Source organism: Phascolarctos cinereus, unplaced genomic scaffold (assembly GCF_003287225.1).
Source record: "Phascolarctos cinereus isolate Bilbo 61053 unplaced genomic scaffold, phaCin_HiC Scaffold_2;HRSCAF=192, whole genome shotgun sequence".
In the NCBI taxonomy this organism is placed as follows: domain Eukaryota; kingdom Metazoa; phylum Chordata; class Mammalia; order Diprotodontia; family Phascolarctidae; genus Phascolarctos; species Phascolarctos cinereus.
The window spans coordinates 39114590-39139105 of NW_027555625.1; the positions used below are offsets into that span (position 1 = coordinate 39114590).

The 24516-nt window shown below is 40.9% G+C and overlaps 1 protein-coding gene across 3 annotated transcripts; it reads right to left on the reverse strand.

Annotated features, from left to right (window-relative positions):
* Positions 1-2032: 2032 nt before the first annotated feature.
* On the reverse strand, positions 2033-16511 carry LOC110202923 (uncharacterized). 3 transcript variants are annotated; one of them, XM_078149325.1, is made up of 5 exons: positions 16408-16511; positions 13989-14080; positions 7079-7205; positions 6529-6624; positions 2033-4272 (listed from the first exon to the last, which is right to left on the reverse strand). In XM_078149325.1, exons 2-5 carry the CDS (start codon positions 14019-14021, stop codon positions 2573-2575), a joined length of 1956 nt encoding a protein of 651 aa, XP_078005451.1. In that variant the 5' UTR covers positions 14022-14080; positions 16408-16511; the 3' UTR covers positions 2033-2572. The 3 variants fall into 3 exon arrangements, with proteins under 3 accessions (XP_078005451.1, XP_078005452.1, XP_078005453.1); XM_078149326.1 differs by lacking the exon at positions 16408-16511 and adding an exon at positions 14648-14737; XM_078149327.1 differs by lacking the exons at positions 13989-14080; positions 16408-16511 and adding an exon at positions 7640-11933.
* Between the last annotated feature and the right edge of the window lie 8005 nt (positions 16512-24516).

Genomic DNA, 24516 nt, shown 5'->3' on the forward strand with positions numbered 1-24516 from the left:
ATTTACTCACTGATATAGCAGTTTTCTTTGTTTTCTCTAGGAGAACACTTGAGAGGAGTGGTCTAGGAAGGAGCTGAGTATTGACTGCTGTTTTGGAACATTCACCACCAACCATGTTTTAACATAGTAGGATCTATTTCTTATTCAAGATTCCTACAAATGTCACCTCCGTTGTCTTTGGGTAGAGGTACATGTTGGAGGGCATAGGGGAACTATGCCAAATTTGGACATGTCTCTCTTAAGGCAAGAAATGCTTAAATATTAGAATAATGTTAAATAAAATAGTTTCTGGCAGACTTGTGCCTAAAATGCAGAGTACAGCATTGCTCTTTCTTTCCCTGAAGGCATGAAAATTCAGATGTAGCTTAGAATGTTTACCCATAAAGGTGATTATCTAAACCAGGGGTGGGGGACCTTCGGCCTTGAGGACACATGTGGCCCTCTAGGTCCTCAAGAATCCAAATTCAGTCAAAGGGCTGCACTTGAGGACCTAGAGGGCCACAGGTTCCCCACCCCTGATCTAAACCTTGTGGGAGGTGATTAAGGGTCTAAAACATTACAATAGTCTAGCTGCATAGATTCAGAATTAGTTGAGCGACCTAACTCCAAGAGTGATAACTAGTTGACGTCAACTTTGAGTGAGGGGCATCTGGTGGAATCCCAGGTGCTGTCTCTGGTCATCTTCTATTCAACAATTTCATCCATGTCTTAGATGTATGTAAGAATGGTGTGATGTAATAGGCCAGACCCGGCTAGGCACCCCAGGTTGAAAATTCAGAGAGGAAGTGCTGACAAAGCATCTTAATTTAGAACAGAGCCTTGATTCACTCAGACTAATGTGGTCCTCCTGTGCTACTGTTCATCACGTGGTATGTGGTCAGAAACCTCAGGGAGGTTCTCCAACTTCTCATATCCTGTCATGTCTTTGTACTCAGACAACCAGGAAGCAAGGTCAAGGTCCAAGATTTAAATCTCCAATTAAATCAGCCAATTAAATCTCAAGGGCAGTTTCAACACCTCTGAGAAAAAAACTAGCCTAATCTTGGAGGGCTAGAGTGATCTGAAATTGAGGAGAGGTCAGTTGATTACTCTTATTAGGGGGAAGGGAATGTGCATTTATTAAGCACCTACTATGTGCTTAGCTCGTTACAAATGTCCCATTTGATCTCATTAAGCTCTTCCCCCCATATACTTACTGTCCATAGCAAAATAATTGTAGTCTATTTGGCATATTTGTCCTGTCCTCCTGTTCTAAAGAGTTCATTGGGGTTCTGGGAAACTAAAGCACTGTTCTTTCCATTGTCTCCTCCTGTTCCTTGGGGTACAGATTTTCAGTAAAGTCCACATGGTACAGTTCTTAACAATTTTCTGAAAGCCACATAGAGTCCCAAGCACTTCACTCAAAACAGTTCTTGGATCATATAATTAAATCCCTAAATAAAAGGTTATATCATTTCAACCAATAATATTTTACAATATTTAGCAGAGGTCATCACCTGTTTAGTATTTATAATGGCCTGATTCAACCCAAACAACTGAAAATAAAAATTGACTGTGTCCATAAGTTAACCCTTTGCATTAAGGATATGGTTCTTAAAGACCCAGAAAACATTTAGTTGGTAAATAAAGGCAGATAGTTAGATTTTCTTTGTGTTGGTGATTCAACTTTGCTAAGGTAATGAGAAAGAATCACAGGGTACTAATCCTTGAAGTATCTTTATTCTCCATGTTGACACTCTTAAACATCTACTGAGCTAATCCCCCTAAGATGGTGGAAGCCCTAACTCCATTCTATTAAAAGGCCTTGTGGTATGCAGCCAGAAGTACAACAACATTGTTGGGATGAGGGGTGTGGAGCTGCTATATAAGGGTAGCAGGGTCCCTTCCTCTTCTTCATTGCCCTTCTCCAACTTCAGATATGAGGTTATTCCAAGTCAGTTCTCATTATGTTATATGTTCTGAGCCAGGCCTTACTCAGGCAGGTCCAGTGGCTTAAGCTTGGGATCGGAATGAAAGATGCACTGAAGAACCATCATGTTTTACAAAAGGGAATTTAATGAATAATATCATGGAACAGCATTTAAGGAAGGTTCAGCATTGTTCAGTTTCCTTCCTCTCCAGGAGGAGATCTGCCTGACCACTACAGACTCCTTCAAGCCTGGAGAAACCAACTCCTTTGTGCACAGGGCTTTTTTTGCCTTACATCAGAGGTGTCAAATAAAAATGGAGACTACTAACCCATACATGAGGATCCCAAAGGTTGCATACTGACCTAGAAAATGACAGATTAATAGGATCTATGTTTAACTGTATTTTGATGTATTTTGTTAAATATTTCCCAATTGCATTTTAATCTGGTTCACTTGGGAGTGTCCCAGATGGACAGCATGATTGACACCTCTGCCTTAGGTGACCAGTAAACTGTCATAACAGTTTGAGAGGTTGTCCCCTGGAGCAATCAAGTCTCTGAGAACAGTTTCTTTGCTTTTTTAGAAGAAAAGATAGTTACTCCTGTCTTGGGCTCCTTATGCCCCCACCCAAAGTTGACCCACATCTTGGAAATGGTGTACGTCTATGTTTCTCCAAGCTTGGATACATTCACAGAAATTCTTACTAGTACCTTATGTGCTTCAAAGAGAGAATTGGTGCAGAAGGTTTTCCCACATTCATCACATTTATATGGCTTCTCTGTGGCAAGAATTTTTTGATGTCTAGATAGCTGTTTATTACTTATGAAAGCTTTCCCACATTCATTACATTTAAAAGGCTTCTCTCCAGTATGAATTCTTTGATGTTGAATTAGGTACATTTTAGTGCTGAGGCCTTTCCCACATTCATTACATTTATAGGGCTTCTCTCCTGTATGGATTCTTTGATGTCGTGATAACTTTTGATTACTGATGAAAGCTTTCCCACATTCATTACATTTAAAAGGCTTCTCTCCAGTATGTATTCTTTGATGTTCAAGTATGTAACTATTACTACTGAAGGCTTTCCCACATTCATTACATTTATAAAGCTCCTCTCCAGTATGAATTCTTTGATGTTGAATTAAGTACCTATTACTACGGAAGACTTTCCCACATTCATTGCATTTATATGGCTTCTCTCCAGCATGGATTCTTTGATGTTGAATTAAGTACCTATTACTGCTGAAGGCTTTACCACATTCATTACATTTATATGGCTCTTGTGCAGTATGGATTCTTTGATGCTCAATTATGTAGCTATTACTGCTGAAAGCTTTCCCACATTCATTACATTTGTAGGGTTTCTCTCCTGTATGGGTTTTTTGATGTTGAAGTAGATACCTATTACTGCTGAAGGCTTTTCCACATTTACTACATTCAAAGGGCTTCTCACCTGTATGAATCATCATATGTTTTTCAAGGCTGCCTTTCTCCCTGAAGACCCTTCCACATTCATTACATTTACAAGGTTTTTCTCCAGTATGAATTTTTTTATGTTTTCCTAAGTAGTGTTTATTGCGGAAGGCTTTGCCACATACATTGCATTCACAGGGCTTCTTTCCAGAATGAATTATCTTATGTACTTCAAGATGTTGCTTAGAGTTGAAGCCTTTCCCACAGTCATTACAAACATATGACTTTTTTCTATTGTGAATTTTTTTACATTTCTCACCACTGTGAATTCTCTGATGTTTAAAGAGGTTTCCCTTTTGGCTGAATGATTTTCCACATTCATTACATTCAAATGGTTTCTCTCCTGCATGAGTTCTCTTATGTTTGTAGAAGTTCCCCTTTTGGCTGAAGGATTTTTCACATTCATTACATTCAGATGGTTTCTCTCTAGTATGAATTCTTTGATGTTGAGATAAGATTTGATTACTGTTAAAAGTTTTTCCACATTTATTACATGGAAATGGCTTCTTCCCAGTATGACTTAATTGATGTGCAGTTAGGTTTTGTTTACTGCTCAAGTGTTTTCCACATTCATTACATTCAAATAGTTTCTCTTCAGTATGAATTCTTTGATGTACAGGATGGCATGAATTGATACTGAAGGTTCTGCCAAATTCATTATGTTTAGGGTGTTTTCCTTGAGTATATATTCCATGGTAAAGAATAAAGTTTGAGTCGTCAGTAAAGGGTTTCTTGCCTTTCTTATAAAGTTTCTCACCTATATCAATTCCGTTATATTCACTTAAGTCTGAAAAGTGTTTGAAGTTGGCTTTGGAAGCTCCATGTTGTGCAGCAAGGACTGACTTCTGACTGCCTTTTTGTCCAACTGCATTACATTTCTGCAGAAACTCTGGAGAGGGAAAAAAATTGATATTTAATACTAACATCTAGATTCTATCTCCTTTATCAAGGAGAATGACCATCAATCTGAAACAGGTAGAAAAAATCCCGACATTTTAAAAGTAGAAACTGAAGCCCAAGTTAAATGGGGAGAGAGGAACAGGACACTTAACAGCCCAGGACTTCACAAACAGCTGAATTATCAGAATGAACCAACATATTAATTCTGAAAAATAGATACTGTTAAATCTGAACTCAAGTCTTGGCAAAAACTTAGTTGCTTGCTATCAAACAGATGGCTAGAGCATTAGAAAAGAAAGTGATTATCCCTAAGATCTAGTAGTGATTTAAAAGAAACATATCATACAAAACAAAGCTTATTATTTATAAGATTTATGAACAGGAATACAAAGGATGGGAAGAGTCGAGATTAGCTTCCAAAAATGCATATGACAAAACTGCCTTTGCCGACAAGATGAAGAAATGTACGCTGAGTTCATGGCCAGTTAAAAAACCTTATGAAAAATACTCTGGAATAAAGAATTTTGTCCATCTGGATTATATTCTCTAATTTCATGCCTTAGGGATTCTCCTCAACCTTATTCCATTCAACAATTTTGGTAATATCCTGGATGAAATCACAGAAGGCACTCTTTCATCTTTTGATGACACAAAGGTACATAAGGATACCTGTTAGGTACAAACTGAATAAAGACATTTTTTAAATATCTCAGTAGGCTGGAGGAGTGGGCCAAGACAAACTTTGAAATTTAACATAGATAAATGTGAAGTCCTGCAGACAGGGTTAAAATACTAATTACTCAGGTACAGAAGATTTGGTTCGGCAACAGATCATGTGAGACAGCTGGGTGGTTTGTTATGAAAATCAAATGAGATAAAGCGCTTTTCAAGTCTTAAAGCACCACATAAATATGACGTGTTATTATTTCACAGAGGCATAATACAGTAGGGATAAGAATTCCAACTATCTGACCTTCTGCTGGTGTTCTCACTGTGCCAAAAGCAGAGCAACTAGGCTGTTTTTGGCAGAGCAACTAGGCTGGTGGTTAGCGGATAGGGGTGGAGAGTGCTAGACTGGTGTGCAAAGTCACTTGACTTGTGCAGAGTCAGTCTGAGTGACCCCAAGTTTAAAAACCTTGTGTAGACTTTGGGTAATGCACAACCAGCCTGCAGGGGAAGGTGGTCCAGAAAGTACCCTTGGGCATGCACACTAATCCCATCTTCCTATGGTACAGTAAGGGGGAGGAGCTGAAGCAGCTTTAATCCCTTCTCCTCACAGAAAAAGTGCTTAATCCTGTCTATAAAAAGCAGTATGCAGGCAGTTGGAATCCAGCAGCTGCACTCAACTGCAAGCTGTCTTGGTGTGCCAATAAACTCCTTTGTCTTATTTTCTGAGTTCGCCTTACTGACCAGGGCAAGGCCCGAACTGAGATTTGGTTTAACACTGAGATGCAGAAAGCCTAGCTTAGAGTCCCTGATATTACTGGCCACGGGATCGTAGATAAGTCAAAATCTCACCGAGTCTCACTCAGGCTCTTCACCTATAAAGTAGGGATGATATTATTTTCACTATATAGTGAATATAGGTATACAGTGTTATAGGTATATAAGCTACTGGTAGTAATATATATGTATATATATATATATATATATAAATATGGGGTATATGCATATGTATATATAAATCTATAAATATGGGAAGCCATCAACTATAGAACAACAGGAATAGAAGGTAGACTGTAGAATTTCAAGAAAAGAAAGGAGAAAATGGAGAAAGAGGATGTAGATCGCATGTTTATGAGGTTTAGAAGTGAATGAAGATGAGATGGAAGGCAGATAAAACAAGCAAGAGGGACAAGGAAAAGTTTGTTCTTTGAGATATGAGTCAGACTATCTGAAATCAGAAGGAAAAAAGCCTTAGAAAAGGGAGAGACTACAGCTGCAAGAAGACTGAAAAATAAGAAAGGATATAGTATAGGTAGAAGAATTAGCATCAGAAAAAAAACCAAACACCTATTTCTCTGAAGCTGGAGGGAAATGTGAGGTCAGGACATTGAGGACAGTGATTTTTCAGGGGAAAGATGAGAAAGTAGCTTTGGAGGGGTCAACAGTGTCTCCCTGTGGCTCAGGATCCTTTAAGAAGGAGGACTACCCCAACAATTCAAGGTGAGGCTTCTTACTGGCTTGATGGGCTGGGGTGATACTTTCAATCATCTAACAGAATGCTGCCTCAAGGTGCACTCACCTAGGTAAGGGCTTCTTGGAATTTCTCTCTCGGGAAGTCTCAGTGCTTCTCTTTTCTCCAACTGGGAGAGGACATCTGTCTTGGAAACTGGAAGCCCTGCTCATGAGAAAAATAACTGAAAAATTGCTGAGAATGGAGACACCTCAGAGCTCAATCTTGGCTATTTTCTCTTTGGGGCATAGAAGGCTGCTAGAAAGGACCTCTGAAGGGAGACTCTGTATTGTGTTCTGTGGACAAGTGTCAGGTTTTGAATTAGAAAGAAAATTGTTTCATTTTAACACACTTTCTACTATGAAAATGGAAACTTCATGTCTTCAAGCAGTTATACTAGGACTTTAGCACAGAACTGAATATGCAGTAGGAAAGAGGAAGCAGAAATAACACCAAAGGATTTAGGAATCTTTCTGCATTACAGGCATTGATGGGAATATGCCTTCACATGAAGTTAAAACTCTTGTGAAACATTTCAGCTATGCCATAACCTGCAAAAAGTGAGAATGCCAAGAAATCCCCATGGCCAGATGGTTCAGGAGAGAAAAGCCGTCCTTACCCAGGGAGACAAAATTCTCATAGTTCTCCAGCATCACATCCCTGAACAAGTCCTTCTGAGCTGGTTCCAACAAACCCCATTCCTCCTGGGTAAAATCCACAGCCACATCTTGAAATGTCAGTATTGTCTGAAATATCAAAAAACATTCCTTCTCACACAGGAACATTCCTCTTATGGTACATTAACTCTTATGAGTTAATGAAAAAGCATTTGTTAAGAGCTTATTATGTGCCAAGCATTATGCTAAAAGCAAAGACAGTCCCTCCCCTCAAGAAGCTGACATTCTAATAGCAGAAGACAACACATGCAGAGGAGAGATGGTCACAGAGGGTTGGAGAATTACAGGAACGGTGAGTGGAGACACAGGGGAATAGGTGGCTGCATCCATTCCATGAGCAGTGATGGAAAGGATCTGATTATAGTCCAAGAAGCTGCAAGCAGGCAGGGAGGGAAGCAGGCAGGGAGGGAAGCAGGCCTGTGCGCAGCAGCAAAGCCATTAGCAAGAAGATGACCAGGGAATGAAGGGAGATACTGGCTGAGATGCAGGAGGCTGAAGCATACCCTAAGGTGAGAGCAGAAGTCTCTCCTCCAGGGCAGTTTCTGGTCAAGTTCGCTCTCAAGTTGTCCAGGAAGTTAGGAGACATGAAATTGGTATTACGAAGAGAGAATGATTTTCAAGGGGTTTGGAGCACCCCATGTCAAGGATTTCTTGAGGAGCTACTTACCATCTTCCTCCCTTTATGCTCGCTATATTGTAAACAACTTTATGACTCAAGGTCAGTTGTACAAATCAATTCCAGCACTTAGACTCAAGTTAAATGTGCCCTCCACATTTCAAAATCACACTTCTTTCTAGAGACATCAATTACTCTTCATTACTGAGCACCCACTCTGGGGCAGAAGTGGGCCACAAGTGGAAGATTAAAATACAAATCTTCCCTGATGCCATCTCTGCTTAATATGAAACTACTCTCTTGAAGCTGCTGCTTCCTTTATTCCAAATACATCCCGTTCTGGAGGAAGACAGTTTGGACATGCTCCCCTTTCTCCAAGTGATCTCATCAGTTCACAGTTTCATTATCATCACAAAGCCGAAGATTCCCATAATCTGTAGACCCAGGCCAGGTTCTCTTCTCCTCAGCTCCAGTCTTGCAACATCAGCTGCTTACTGGACATTTCAAACAGGATGCCCTATGTGCATCTCAAATTCACCACATCCAAAACAGAATTCATTCTTATTTTCCCCAAACTCAACCCTCTTCTATACTTGCCAGTTTCTATTTAATGTGCCACTTAAAGGCAGCTAGGAGTCTCAGGCAATAGAGCACTGGGTCTAGAGTCAGGAAGACCTGAATTCAAATATGGCCTCAAACACTTACTATCTGTGGACAAGTCACTTCATCTCTGCCTGCCTCAGTTTCCTTAACTGAAAAATGGGACTAATAGAACCTACTTCCCAGGGTTGTTGTGTGATAATATTTGTAAGGTGTTTAGCACCATGCCTGGTGAGTAGTAGGCACTTAATAAATCCTTGTTTCCTCCCCATTCCCCCAGTCATTCTGGCCTGTAACTTCAGTGTTATCCTAGACTCCTAGACTCACTCTCACTCACTCTACGTAGCCAAATAATTGCCAAATCTTGTTACTTCGACCTCTGTAGCATCTCTCCCTTGTACTAACACACAACTACCCTGAGGCCTTCATTGCCTCTAGCCTGCACAATTACTATATCCTCTTAACTGTTCTTCTGTTTGACATCTGAAGTGCTTCTCAACTTTTTTAAGCTCATATATCCCCTCTTCCCCCCCGTACCCCACAGTCTGACTGTTCCTCAAATGTGACACTCTATCTTCTGTTTCTTTGTCTTTGCACTGGCTATCCCTCATACCTGGGAGGCCTTTCCTGATCTCCCCAGCTGCAAATGCCTTCCTCTGATGTTATTACTTGTATCCACTTTGTCCATACCATACATATACCATGCATATTGTCTTTACCTTGAAGGTACAGAATGGTTTCCTTCTGTGCTTGCATTCCCAGTACATAGCATAGTCTCTGGCACACAGAAAGGCTTCGTAACTTACATAACCACAGAATTTGACAGTTGGAAGAGTCTCCAACCTACACATGAATGACATCTCCACTACAACCTTTTATGACAAATGATGATCCATACCCACTCCTGTTGACTGAGTGATGCCTAGCCGCCTTCTTTTCTAGTCACTCTTTCTTAAAAAATGACATCTTTTTTGCCATTTCTTGCAAATGAGCACAAGTCAAGATATCACTTGTAATGTCATTTATCCTGTTTGAAAATGAAGGATGATGCAATGGAGAGAGCTCTGGCCTTGGAGTCAGGAGGACCTGAGTTCAAATCCAGTCTCAGACACATGATACTTACTAGCTGTGTGACCCTGGCCAAGTCACTGAACCCCAAGTGCCTCACCAAAAAAAAAAAGAAAAGAAAAAAAGGAAAAAAAGAAGATGAAGGATGAACAACTCAATAACTCAAATAAGGCTTCTTTGACTTTATGTTTCAGATCACCATATGCCTGACCACTATCTTTTGGGCACCTACAGTTTGATTCTTTGGGGAGCCTAGTATCAGCAATAATAAAAATATGTGTTATTCCATCAGAAACAGCTTAGGCTCCATTATTAAGCATTTATAAGCTCCTACTTATTCTGTGCTGGATACTGTACCAGGTGCTAGGGATACAAAAACAAAAACATAATAGCGTCTGTCCTCAATGGGTTTATATTCTATCAGAAGAAATAGTACATATATCTATAGGAACATACAACATATATACAAGGTAATTTCAAGGGGGGAAACCCTAGTAGTTAAAGGATAAAGAACGTCCGTATGTAGAAGATGGCATTTAAGTTGGGCTCTGAAGAAAAATAGATTCAAATAAGCAGGACAATGCATTCCAGACAGAGAGGACAGCCAGCCTGTGCTAAAGTATCAAGATAAAAGATGGATTCACAGCAAGGGTTCTGTAGTTTCTAAAAGGCAATCATGCACACCCTCTTCTTCCTATTCAATTCTGGGTCTGGCTCATTGGCTATTTACAGAATAGAATCCGTCTTAGATGTGTGTACTGGTAGACCACCTAACCAAATATATGTCATACTCTCAACAGTGGCATCCATCATGCATTTGATTTTCCGCAGCGGATCACTGAGAAGGATGGTGCAGTGTTATCAACTATACCAACATGAACCATCTGGAGAAAGCCCCTCTTCCATTCAACCCTACAGAGGCCATCTCCCATGACCATAGGGAATACCCCTGGATCTCTGTTTTATGGCTACATTGATCCAGTGATCAGGTAGAGGGATAGAGACTAGATGTATGATTTCAGTGTAATAGGGAAATGCCCTCTGCCAATATAGGGCAGTGTTTTTCTCTACACTTATATTTTAGAGCTGCCTAGAGCACTGAGGAATTGAATGACATGCCAGGGTCACACAGCCAGGATCTGTCAGATATGGGACTTGAATCTAGATCTGTCTAGTTGCAGGGCTGGCTCTCTATGCATGAGGACTGGTGAAATTTGTTTTCTCTTTTCTTATGCCTATCCAGGATTTGTATATGATCATGGCATGTGTGTGATCACATGCTTGTGGAGAGACAGCCTGCTGGAAGAAAACTTTTAAAGATGCATTTAGTTCTACCAAAATTGTACTGTCATTATTGCTACTGTTTCAAAGTCAACAAAACATAAGCAAAGCACTTTTGCAGTCTCTACTTTCAATAACTGTACAACTGTAGAGACATAGACTGAGGTCATAAATCAATCCCTTGGGCTTTCAGATCAGCATTGTCTCCACTAAGGAGTTATTTGTGTTTTGTTTGTACTTTGTATGCAGTCTGATATCATGCTATTATTTTGATTACATCTCAGGGCTGTAATGGAAGATGTAAAAGATACAACTCTACATCTGACATCTGGAGATTTGATTTTATGTGAATATTAGCGTCTGCTATAGGCACACCGAAGGACATATGGGAGTTGGGTATCTACATGCCCCAATGATTTCAGTGGGTGAGAAACCAAATAAGCCTAAAGAGTTTCATGCGTTGCTCCTGGTCCACTCCATAAATATGTGTGTGTATGTTGTGTGAATGCGTGAGTGTGAATTTGTGAAAGTATGAGTATGAATATGTGTGTGTCTCTTTTTTGACTTATAGGCCTTTAGAGGCCTATTACATGCACCTAGATTTGTAGGGCTCACAGGGAAGGTGCTGATTAAATGTCAATGGACTGATTTTATACCTTCTCCCTTCCATTAATATAGATTAATTTCCTGTTAGGTAAAACCAAACCACAGATCTTTTTGGCCTGGATCACTATTCCTCAAATACGTGTCTATTCTAAGTACTCCTCTTGTTTCCATTTATAGCACCATTTTAATCTCTTCTGTAGCATACTGGGGATGGATGTACAGCCACCAAAAGTGAAGTTTTTTTATGGAAACAATGACACATCTGTTCCACTGTTCTCCCATTTGTTGTTCTCCTTCCAACTTAACTTATGACTTGTGGTGTTCTCATTAAGATGGCAGTGTGAATAGGTGAAGGGAAATCCAGCTGTCCCATGTAAATGCCAACAATGACCTAAAAAGGACATGAAACTAAAAATATATCAAGAAATCCACACAGAGAAACATCAGTCAGGTCCTTCATCTAGCCAAGCACAGCATAGCACAGCACAGTGCAGCACAAAGAGGCATCTAAAAAGCTATAGGTCTGGAAGAAAGGTCCTGCCAGAGGAAAGCAAGCATGGGCTCAGTTGAAGAGGCCAGAAGGTAATGGCAGATCATTACTAAAAGAGTCCCAAGATGGCAATACCTTAATTAAATGAGGGCAGCTAGGTGGCATAGTGGATGGCGCACTGGCCCTGGATTCAGGAGGACCTGAGTTCAAATCCAGCCTCAGACATATAACACTTACTAGCTGTGTGACCCTGGGCAAGTCACTTAACCCCACTGCCTAGCCAAAAAAAAAAAAAGATGGCAGTGCCTTAACTGATGATACCAAACCCAGCTTTCTTATTGAAGAAGTGAAGCCTTCTAGCACTCCGAACACTAGGAGAGGTGAAAGCTGGCAGCAAGTACTTAAGTAATTGAGGTACCAAAGACCAAACAAGGCTTGACTACTTCATACACAAATGTGGGAAAAAACACATCCTGACCCTGGCACAGAGTACTAAATCAAAAACTAAAGCTAGAGACATAAGAAAACAGAAAAAGGCACTGAAAACTATGAAGAAGTATTACGGATCAAGAGATGACCAAAAGAAAAATCCAGAAAAGGAAAGTAACTCTAGGACAAGGTCAAGCAAAGCCTGGGGGTGGGGGGTGGGGGAGAAGGACTTGGTCACAAGGAATGAAAAAAAGGGATCAATCTCATTTTTTAAAAATTGGAAGGAAAATAAACAGCTTAGAATGGAAGGAGCAAAACTTTATCCATGTAGCAGACTCCTCAAAAACAGAATAGAACAAACAGAACTCAGTGATTTCATGAGTCAGTAAGAAATGTGAAAACACAATCATAGTATTAAAATAATGAAAAAAAAATAAAGGACTGGCAGTAACTATTGTAAAAGAGGGAAAATCTTAGAATATAATATACTAAAAGGCAAAAGTTTTAATTTTTGCCTTATAAACTTTTGCTTACAACCAAGAATAACTTGCCCTATAAGACTTAATCTGATATTATAGAGGAAAATGAATGTTTATTGAATAGAAGGATTTCACATACTGAAACATGAAAAGGTCAAAGCTGAGTGAAAACTCTGAATTACCAACACAGGAGTCAGGAGACACATAGAAAGGTAACAACATTTCACCACTAGAAGGAGTTCAATGACGATAAGTACTTACATTCTATTTTAACATGAGGAGAAGAAAGAAGTAACTTAGAGACTGGCTAAGGGTCACAGGGAGTTCAGTAAGACAAAAGAGGATCGGGATGGTTTGTTCTGTGTTGATGGTCTGAGAAGAGGGGAGAAATTAAGAGAGTGAAAAAATACACCAGGGAAGAAATGAGAGACAAAATGTGATCCCTCCTGCACGTCTCATCATGAGGGTGTATGAGGAGAAGAGGGAGGAGGAACAGGTGTTACCTGGACTTCACTGTTTCACAGAGTTTGGATTAGTAATAAATTAAATTCAAAAGCAAAATAGGAAACCAAGGGGTTATTGGTTTGAGTATTTTCTGACTCTCTTTCCCTCCTTATTTTGGCAAGCGCTTTACATCTGTTAAACTTCTATAGGAAATGGTGATGGTCCGTGTTGCCATCCTTTCCTTTATGCATGAGCCATTTTTAGCATTTATAGGGTAAAACATATTCAATGATTCAAAAACTTAGTGAATGAATAATTTAATAAACGAACTGTCTCCAAGATATCATTGAAACTTCTCACGCTAATGTTAATATCAGCTTCAGTAACTTCTTCTACTGTGACTAAGAAATGCTACTGTCTCTTTAAGAGGATTTTGAGGTTTCTGGTTAAGGTGAGAGGTCATAGAGAAGCCCAGCTCTTTCACAAAATGTTCAAAGTGCAAAAAAAAAAATGCACCAGACAGAACAATGACAAAGAAAACCAGACAAGTAAATGTCAATAGGTTCCTGGATCTTGTCCAGGCCTGCACAAAAGACTGCCAGAAGCCTGACATTCTAAGCAGAGAAAAACAAAGGGAAACAGAAGCCACAGTGTCATCCAGGCAGCAGGAGCAGAGCCCAGGCAGAGAGTCTTCTGGGAGGGAAGACATGACAGAAAGGCCTCTGGATACAACTTGGCAGAGTGGAGTAGGTGAAGACAAGAGAAAGGAAACTGTTGACACTTCTAGGAAGGAGGTGGCATTTCAGCAGAAAGAGGAGGTTAGGGTTAGGGTTACTCACCTGGTAATTAGCTAGCAGGTGCCCAGCAGCCATGTTCTCCCCCACCTTGATTCTCCCTTCTTGGCCAAGTCCAAAGTCTTCACAAGCTAGAACTGGAGGAGAAGACAGAAGGTAAATGGAAGGCTGGTCATTCCTCAGAGAACCTTAATTCACCAGGCTGGCATTACTGGTGCACAATCGAGTTCGTTGTTTCATTACAGAAGACATCAAACCACATAAGAAGTCTCATCTTCTTGAAGAAACATAGTGAAGGGCTGTGAATTTTTGTTCCTGAGAGACTGACTCTTTCCTGCTTCTAAGGGGATTTAGGAAACACGGGCTGAAATAAAATAATGTTTCCCTATATTCTTCATAATACTAAATAATCAACTCAAATTGTTGATGACTTGATCATATTTCCATTTCTTCTCTCTCCTTACCTGACAGGACATAGGATGAATCAATTTACTTAAGTCTTTGGAGAAAGCTTTTTTAAAAATTAATATATTTTGTTTTAACATTATCCATATTTCCCAATGTAATTCTCCCTTCTCCCTTTCTGAGTTATCCTTTATAACAAAAAAAGGGGGGTGAGGGAGAATTGAATAAAACTAACTACTCAAAAAGTCTGACATGATAATGAGGCATTCTCTGAGGACAGATTGAGCGCAGACACTCACCAGCATATATCTCACTGTCACGTGGGAAGCTGATCACCTTCCTACACCCTCAGCTTAAGGTGACCTCATTACTCTGTACAGAGAAGTAACAGCACCTTGATAGAAATAAAAAAGGGTAAGATGCCCAAGCTCATTGGAAAGAACTAGAACCAACAGAGTTTTGCTAAGAAATCTTGGTGCTCACAGGACACACAAGTCAGCCGATTGATGGAAATTGACTCCTCATGAGCTGTAATGACTGGGCTACTTGTCCATTTGCAGAATATTGCCAGACTCTGGGAAGTTCCCTGTGAAGGCCACTTAATGCCTCCAGTGATGAGCAGGAGGAGAATGACGGGCACCTACCTCAGTGGGAGACTGCCTACCAGTTTTTCAGACTGTCTGAACCACAAAAATGGTCCAGGAACAGTGAGAAGACTCAGAGAACTCTAATCCAGTAATCAATCCACATAGAGGGAGCAGATTGAACCCAGAGTCAGTATCTTCCCTGTCTAGGACGTCAGCTATAGAGGCTGTATCTATCTAAGGTAAGGTACACAGATACCCTCACAGAGCACAGTAACACTGCTAGCCAGACTGGACCCTCCATAAGTTCTGGTTTAGGAATGTAAGATGATGGCTCTGATGAGGACTGTCATCAGCTCACACCATCAGCTGATTTAGGTATAGGAGAGCAAATAAGTCATCAGGTCAAAGAAAGGAAGGAAAGAGAGAGGGAAGGAAGTAAACAAATAAGCATTTATTAAGAACTTACTACATGCACTTTGCTAAGTGCTTTACAAAGATCTTCATCTGATCCTCACCATAACCCTGGAAGATAATTATTATTATCATCCCCATTTTACAACTGAGGAAACTGAGGCAGAGGTTAAGTGACTTGCCCAGAGTCACACAGCTAGTATGGGTATGACGTCAGATTTGAACCAGGTCTCCCTGAGCTCAAGCCCCACCTTTAACACGAAGCTAGCGCCCTCCCGCCCAAACTAGCTTACTAAATACGTATTGATTGAAGATACTTTGTACACACATGCACACTTGCCTCCCTCTTTAGCAGGTAGACTCCTTCTAAGAGTAGGGGTTATTTTATTCTTTGTGTTTGTATACCCGGTGCCCAGGACAATGCCTGGCACACGTAGGCACTTAATTAAATGCTTTCATGACTATCCTCCAAAGCCAAAGTCATATGCCTGCCATAACGAAGCATTAGAGTAGGATTACCCTGGGAAAGGCAGAAGAGGAAAACGAGGCTCAGAAAGAGATTTAACAAGCTACTGCAGGTGTCTAGGTGGGATTCGAACCCAAATCTCTCCTGACTCCTGTTATCTAAGGAGGTTGAGTGATTAGGACACAATAGAAAGGGCGTGGTCCGACGTTCGGCCAATTATCTCAAAGGGGTAAGGTGCAGCCACCTTCCCCCCGTCCCCAGCTCCAGCTCCTCGGCCCCGCCCCCTGGATATTCCCTGGCCCCGCCCCTCCAAGACCCCGCCCCACTCTACACCCTCCCCCAGGCAGGGCTCCTGTTCTCTCACCCGGTGCCCTTAAACTGTCAGCTCCTCCTAGCCCCGCCCCCTCAAACCCCGCCCCTCCGGGTGGGGGGGAGTGGCATCGAGGCCTCCAAGGACCTTCCCCTGCCCCTGCTGGGGCCGCATCTGACGGAGGAGGAAACTGAGGCCCGGAGAGGCCAAAGCCCAGTTCAGGGTCCCGCGGCCAGAAAGAGGTCAGACTGTCCGAACACCCGCGCTCCCGCCTTGCTCACTCACCTGTTTCCTGCAAATTAAAAAAAAAAAAAGTCTGGCTCAAACCCTAATCCAGGACCGTAACAGGGTCTGCTCACAGTGAGCACCGAACTACGACTCCCAGAATTCATCGGGAACGTGAATGGGGCGGAGCCGGAAGAGTTGGGGGTGGGGCCAAGGCCCTGAGAACGTTCCTCTGGGGAGGTGGATTCTGGGAAATGGAGTCTAGCCCGGTTTAAAATCAAAACAATAACAACAACTCTCATTCCGAAGGATTCTGGGAAATGGAGTCCAGCAGCAACCAGGTCATTTTAAGTGTTCCAGAATTGAAAGTGTGGATCGGAGAAAAAGTCATGGAAAATGCAGAGCAAATCATAAGGGGAATCAAAAGTTATCATGGAAAAAGCGACATTTGATTTGGACACAAATTGTGTAGATAGTTAACAGGAAGCTAGCGATGTCATAGTGCACAGAGCCCCGGGGGCCTGGCAGCAGGAATATGAGTTCAAATCCTGCCTCAGACACTTCCTTAGCTGGGTGACCCTAGGCAAGTCACTTCACCTCAGCCTGCCTCAGTTTCCTCATCTGTAAAATGGATCCCCATCATAGCATCTCCCCCCTCCCATGGTTCAAATGAAATAATGATTATAAAGGACTTAGCACACATACTAGGTGCTTAATAAATGCTTATTCCCTTCCCTTCCTTCTCTCACCCAATTAGGAATGGAATAGCTGAACGAATCATGGCATACAGATGCCATGTGATATTTATTGTACAGTGAGAAATTAGTCAAGGGATGGATCCCAAGAAACCAAAGATGGACACAGTGAATCAAGCAGAACCAAGGGAAGATTTCATAGGAAAACAGCTAATGAAATACTTAGGAGGTGTGGTGGGTGTGCTGACCCATCATGCCTCGGGGAGATTCATGATTACTCAGGCGTTCCTCTTCTGGGGAGAGAGGTGATGGACCAGACAGAGGCTCAGAACAAGACCCTCTTTTTCAGTCACAGCCAAGGCGCTGGTGTATTTCGGACCGTATTTGATACGGGGAAGAGTTTTGATTTTTTTATGACACTACATAGCCAGGACTGGAAGGCCTTCAAAAGGACTTGAGTCAGCTTTGGCCACCTCTTTGCCACCGTTTGCTCCACTGTCTTCAGCTGGGCTCCAGTGGGGATGATACCCTGTCTAAGAGACGATGCTTTTTGATGGGTGCTAGGGGAGTAACTAGGGAGTGATAATGATACTAAAAAAAGATAGAAAAGCACGTCAGTGAGTCATTAAAGAAAGAGATGGAGAACTTCATCAAGAGACACAAATGAGTTGAATGGTGTTGGATTTGCCCTTGGTAAATTTCAAATATACAAAGGACCCAACAAGTTGTACATAGTGGAGATTCAGAGTTCCATACATAGTACTCCTTGTGGAGCAGGAGCCTGGCTCATGCACACACCCCATCAGCTTGCTCAGATATCTTTATGTGGAAGATGCTAGGGAGCACATAGTACGAGAGAGAGGACACTGGGCTTCTTGGAGAATCATGATGACAATGCCTTGGAGGCTCTGGATATATGGACATTCTATAACTCGTTCCAGTTGGGAGGAACCTTTTTCTATTGGCTGCACAGCCAAATTGTCAGCATCTTCAAAATGGCTTGAATTGACTTTGGCCACCTCTTCACCATTCTTTACTCCATTTTCAGCTATATTCCTTTGTTATGATGGTGCCCAGTGAAAGGCCATGCTTTAAAGGGGAAGAGCTACTCACATCTAACATCGACTTACCAGATGCTTGTTGAGATACACTGAATATTATTAAAGAAAAAAAAAACTTTTTTCTGGAGGTTGTGTCTCTACTATTGCACATTCCCTCATCCAGCTTCAGGATTCTAAGTGTTATAACTGTATAATGGATCCTATCAGTTTTCCACTGAAGAGAAAGATCAGAAAAAGTAACCTTTATCAGTCGAGGAGGATTTTGTCGTTTTGATTGCATTCTCCAAGAAATTCCTGGGACCTTTGTGTCCTAGGTTGAGGGGGATAATTTAAAGATTTGAAGAGGTAATCATGTACTCCTACCCATTCCCCAACATTTAATAGCAAATGCTTCTGAATAAAGATATGCAGTATTACCTCTGTGCTAATAAAAGGTAAAAAGAAAAATCAACACACAACTTGTGTGTTGGGATTTATTGAAGTATCTGAAATACAGCAAGTCAGATCTTGGATGAAAAATGACGTCAAGGAGTACAAAAACAACTGAGATCCCCTTCCTCTGTAATTTCAGTTAAGGAGTGCAATCCTCCCAGACAGTAGAATTCTTTTTTGTTTGTTTTTATTAGGACTATCAATCATCTACAGAAACAAACATTTCAATATACAAAGAACAAAAAAGAAAGTTGTACATGAAACTGAATTTTATGTAAATGTGCTTTGAAAAAATGCATATGAAATACATGTATAACAAACTAATAAAATTGCTCTGTTTTGTGTCTTCTGTTTATTTTTTAATGTTTTATTGATGATTTTTTGGGAGGTGAGCATTTTTATCACTCTCCACTAACTCAGTCCCGTTCCACCAAAATTATATGAAAGCAAAACGAATCAACACATCGGCCCTCTCTAAAAATGTGCGTCTCATTCTGCAACTCTAGTCCGTTGTTACTGTTGTTGTCTAGTCATTTTTCAGTCATGTCTGACTCTTCGTGACCCCATTTGGGTTTTCTTGGTAGATATTGGAGTGGTTTTGCCATTTCCTTCTCCAGCTCCTTTTACAGATGAGGAAACTGAGGCTAACAGGGTTAAGTGACTTGCCCAGGGCCACACAGTAAGTATCTGAAGCCAGATTTGAAGATACATCTTCCTGACTCTAGCCCCTGCACTCTAGCCGCTTCACCACCTAGCTGCCACTTTACAGAAATAAAGGAGAACAAATAATGGGAGGAAGATCAATTGTTCCTGGTTGGGCCTGTAAAGTTTCTGCTCCTCTGTCAGCCTTCTCCATGCTAATACAAGTGCCAGGATATGTGTGAGGGCCACAGGATAAGTCTTCAGCAGCAGTACAATTAGGGCACTTCTGACATCCCTCCTTATCAATGATTCCCTCCTCCAAGATGTTAACTGAAAATTTAAGAGCATTAATTGTCCAGGGGAAGCAAGCCTGATCTCATTGGCACTCTTTTTTGAGTGGTACCTCGCAGGTGAACATGGGTCAAGACAGTCTTTTCTGCATCCGTGATCAGTCTTGGAGGCACCTTGATCTTAGTATACATGCAAGACCCTCAGTGGTCTCAGGTATGAGGGCCTATTGCATGTGGGGAGACCTCTGATGGGAGTGTGGCAATATAGAGAACTGGTTCTTATAATTAACATAAAGATGATATGCTATTAGTGACATTGGGAAGTAGAAGTTCTCAGGATGGGGCAACTTCTAAACTTAGCTGACATCCTAATTTCAGTAATGTTAATGTTAAGAGTGGGAGACAAAGGAAGCATTTTGCAAAAGTTATAAAGAAAAAAAATCATGCACAATTATGCAGTTTCACTGGTATGATTTATCTTCTGTCCTATAAGAGGTTCCTTCTAGCTGAAGGCTTTTTGAAAAACATTTTTTAAAAAATTCTCCACAGTGACAATTGTTTTGTGCAGAGAAGGTTAGGCAGCCTGAAGGCTCTTTTTACATGCATTATATTCAAAGGATTTTTCTTTCCAATATTAAATCTCTTACAGTTCTCAAGGTTTTTATTGTGTTTCAAAGTGTGCCCACACATTTTACTCATAAAAGCCATTTAGTTTTTGCTTTCCTTATGAAAGCTGAGGTACAGTATGTCTTGAGTTCTCATGAGGCTTTGATATATTCATAGGATTCTCTCCAGCACCATCAAAAATTCCTTAAGGTTTCCATACTACATGAAAGCTTTCCATATGAATTACACTTTAGTAAACTTGGTTCTCTCAAGTAAGAAAGTTCTTGTGTGTTTTAAAGTTTTCTTTTTTGAACTATTTTGAGCCTCCCATCACCTGAGAAAGGTCTAAAACCTGGATTGGCCAATCAAGAGAAAGACATTTTGGCCCACTCTGAGCTTAACCTACCATAGTGCCTTGCATGCTCTGGCATAACAGAAATGCTTTGCTTTGCTCTCTTAGTGAACTCAAAATGGCCCTTCCTGTATCAGCAACTACAAAACTGGTTGAAGCCGATCAGAGCACTCTTCTGATTATGATTACCAAGGATAAGGTACCTTGAACTGGACACTATCTTAAATAATGGGACTTTTAAAATGTTTTCTTATGTTTTATTATGTCAAGTTAATGGTAGAAGAAACATAGACATCCTGGAACTATAATTTCAATTGACCTGTGAGAAATGCTAACAGTTTGGTTCTCACAGAATTGATAAGAAATCAGGATAGGGGGAGATTGGTTTATTGGTTTATTGGTTTACTGGTTTATGTAAATATGTAACCAAGATGAGGGGGAGATTTGTTTTCACAGACTCTATAGAAACAATAGATATTGCACTGCAAACCCAGATGTTAAATGGGACGTGCAGGAACGTTGGGACAAGTTGGGGGTTACAGCCAAATAATCCTATATAACCACTTGCTCTGCTCCTGTATAGGTGTGTGATTCCAATGAGGGAACACATCCAGTTCTCACGAGAACGATAATAAAGGTATCTCTTCTCTCACTCCACAACTGTGATTTCATTATGACCCAGCTAACTCTTTTTTTTTTTTGAGGGCAACAGTTCTGTCTGTATTTATTATTATTGTTATATTACTGTTCTCATCTTTTTGGAAGGAGTTAGATAGAAATGGTCTGGGGCTAGTCATCCTCCTCCTATGAACTACTGCAGAGGTAGATAAAATAATTGCTTTTTGTAGTTAAATAAAAAGTATTAGAATGAAGGCTCATTCTCCATAACCACGCTGAACACATCCTTTGTATAGCTTCAAGAGCAGACAGGACAGTCAAGATAATGTGTATCTCATCCTAGTCTCATATGATTTTGATCTCCTCAGTTTGCCCTCTTTACTTTGAAAGCTTTTCATTCACGGAGCTTGGAGATTATGAGAGTTTTGGATGGTGACAGCTATAAAAAATGTTGTTTTAAATTTTTATGAATTAACATTATCGCTGGGTCATCGTGGGCAAAAATTTGGTCCGTGATAATGGTCTGGTTCCAGTAGACTTTGTGGGCTGAGTTCTCTAGGATATTTCAAAGTCCATTATTTGTAGTACAGGCATGTTATCTGTTAGTCCAGAAGATAGTTTCTGATGTAAAATTCTAGCCGCTAGGTCATGTCTTGCTGGGTACTTGTTAGATGCTAAAGGTCTTGGTATTTCTCATCTCTTAATCGGCATTTGCATCACAAAGCCAATGACATTAATATTATAAATTTGTAGAAGGAGAGATAAGAGAGTAGAACAAAATGCAGTCCACTTTAGATTGTACAGTTTTGCCGATGGAGTTCTTGATCTTGCGTAGCAGCGCGCGGGCCTCCATCCCCGGCAGCCCGGGCACCAGGGCTGGCAGAGCCAGGGAATGCTGGGGGGGAGCTGCTGATGGGCATCGGGCCACGGTGGTGGTGGTTGTTGTTGTTCTTCTGCCCTCGCTGCTGGAGGGGTGGGAGGGAGGATGGGGGGCGGGGGAGGGGATGAAAGAGGAGGGGGAGGAGGAAGAGGAAGGAAGGAAGCTGGATAAGCTAGGCCTTTACCCCAGGGCTAGAATGAGTCGCTTTCTCCTGCTGCCTGGGGAACATCACTGGGGAGACCGAAAGGCTCCTCGCAGTGGGGGAGCCTCAGCAGGGCAGGGGCATCCCGGCTGCCTCAGCCTGCCCCAGCTAACTCTTGTTTGGAGAATTCACTGAGTCCAGTCTGGGGCTGAGTTCTGAATTGAGTCTGGGGCTTTTATAACAGCACTTTGACGCTTCTCTTACTTTATTGTATTTATGCATCTATCCTGTTAAGAAATTCCTTTCTCATATTATGGTTTGTAGATTCCTCTCCAAACCATTTTTGAACCCCAACACCTGAGAAAGGCCTAAAACCTGGACTGGCCAATCAGGAGAGACATTTCAGCTCACTCTGGGCTTAATCTACCATAATGCTTTGTGTACTGGACAAGCATTGCTCTGCTCTCCGAGTGAACTAAGAACGCCCCTTCCTGTGTTAACAGCTGAAGCTGACCAAGAGCATTCTTCTGTTTATGACCACTAAGGCACCTTGACCCAGACACTACCTTAAATAGTGGTTCTTTTCTTATCTTAGAATTTTCTGGACACATACTATGTTATGTCATGTTAATGGTAAAAGAAACACAGATATCCTGGATCTATAATTTCAATTGACACTTTGACATTCTTTTATCTCATGCATTTACAATCTATTCACTTAAGAAATTCCTTTTTCATATCATGGTTAAACATTTGGAGACCATAATTTTGGCTGCCATAGGTATCCTGAGCCAGGAAGGGAGGGAGGGGTGAGAGGGAATTGCTCAGAACATATAAAAATCCTCTTTGTCTGTCCATCTTTGGGTTCATTGTCTCACGATGAGCTCCCGTGAGTATCTTTATATGCATGTTTTGCAAGCTTTGAGAGAAATAAACACTCATATTCAGACTAATTTTGCATGTCTTTCTAAGACTGAACTTAGTAATGGCTGACAGGTTAACACATATGGAGACTATAATTTTGGTTGATGCAGGCATCCTGAGTTGGGATTGCTCTAAGTGTATAAAGGGTCTCTCAGCTCGTTTACCTCTGAGTTCAGAATTATCTTCTGACTCCATGCATGCATGATTCTCTGGCTTAAGGAGAATAAATAACCACATTATAGCACATATACAGTCTGATACTATTTGTTTCTTGAACAAACCTTTGGTAAGGGGGAACCCCATTCTATTTGTTCTTTGGACAAACCTTTGGTTAAGGGGGAAACTAATTCTGTTTGTTTCTTTGGACCAAACCTTTGGTAAATGGTTGACACTTTCTAGGAGAAGGCTTTACCACATTCATTACTCATAAGGTTCCTGCCCTATTTGAATTCTATCTTTCAAATGATAAACTATGCAAAAATTTCTCAAATTCCTTACATTCTGAAGGTCTTTCGATGTTCTCCAAATTTTATTATTGTGTATTAGAGTTCGGTTTCTGAATATAGATTCCTCCTTCTTTAGTTCATTTCAAGGATTTCTCCTGAATACAGATTTTCTCATATGTATTGAGTTTGCTTACATTTGAAAGCTTGCCCACATTCATTACATGAATATGGTTTTACCTCAGTATTCTCTTATGTGAATCAAGACTGCCCTTCCAGCTGAAGATTTTCCCACATTCACTACATTTGTAGTGTTTCTTTCCAGAATGAATTCTCTGATGGCAAATAAGTCCTGAGCTCTTCGAGAAACCTTTTCCAAATTCATTACATGAATATAGCTTCTCCCCAGTAAGTGAATCAAGATTTCCCTTCCAGCTAAAGCTTTTCCCAATTTCAAAACATGCAATTCATCCTTTGGGATGAATTTCCCTCTATACTTTAAGGGCAGAATTGGTATGCAAAGGTTTCCCACATTCGTTAGATTCAAAAAGTTTCTCTCCTGTATTAGTCAGTCAGTCAATAAACATTAAGAACCAGAAAGGAGCAGAGACAATATATCTCTTTACACCGAAGTATTTAGGAGTTTTTCTACCTTGTATTCATTAATTAGAAGTCATGCCAAGTCAAGATTCAGCAAAGCACTTCAGACATCTCCCAGCCTTTAGGAAATGAGAATGTAAAGACATCACAATGGCAGATTATTCATGAGAGAAAAGCTTTCCTTACCAAGTCATAGTTTTTCAGCCTCAGCTTTCTGAACAGGACCTTCTGAATAGATTCCCACAGCCTCCATTCCTCCTGGACAAAGTCCACAGCTGTATATTAGAACGGCAGCAATTACTGAAAATACTAATAAAAAATTCTTGTTTACCCAGTGACTGTCCCTTGAAGGGAATACTAGGGAGGTACGAAGTTGGTACAACATGCAGGGTTTGGTTCTCACAGCATTAAGTGTTGGAGTTTTTAATGTCAAATATTTTTTGAGATGTATTTACCACCTCCCTTATTTTACACTAGACTCTAT

Bases quoted from the DNA above. Each gene is read 5' to 3' on its own strand.
- LOC110202923 (XM_078149325.1), bottom strand. From the start codon at position 14,021: ATGGCTGCTGGGCACCTGCTAGCTAATTACCAG. The intron at 7,206-13,988 runs GTGAGTAACCCT...TTGATATTTCAG, and splicing joins ACCTGCTAGCTAATTACCAG to ACAATACTGACATTTCAAGA. The intron at 6,625-7,078 runs GTAAGGACGGCT...TCTCATGAGCAG, and splicing joins TGAGAATTTTGTCTCCCTGG to GGCTTCCAGTTTCCAAGACA.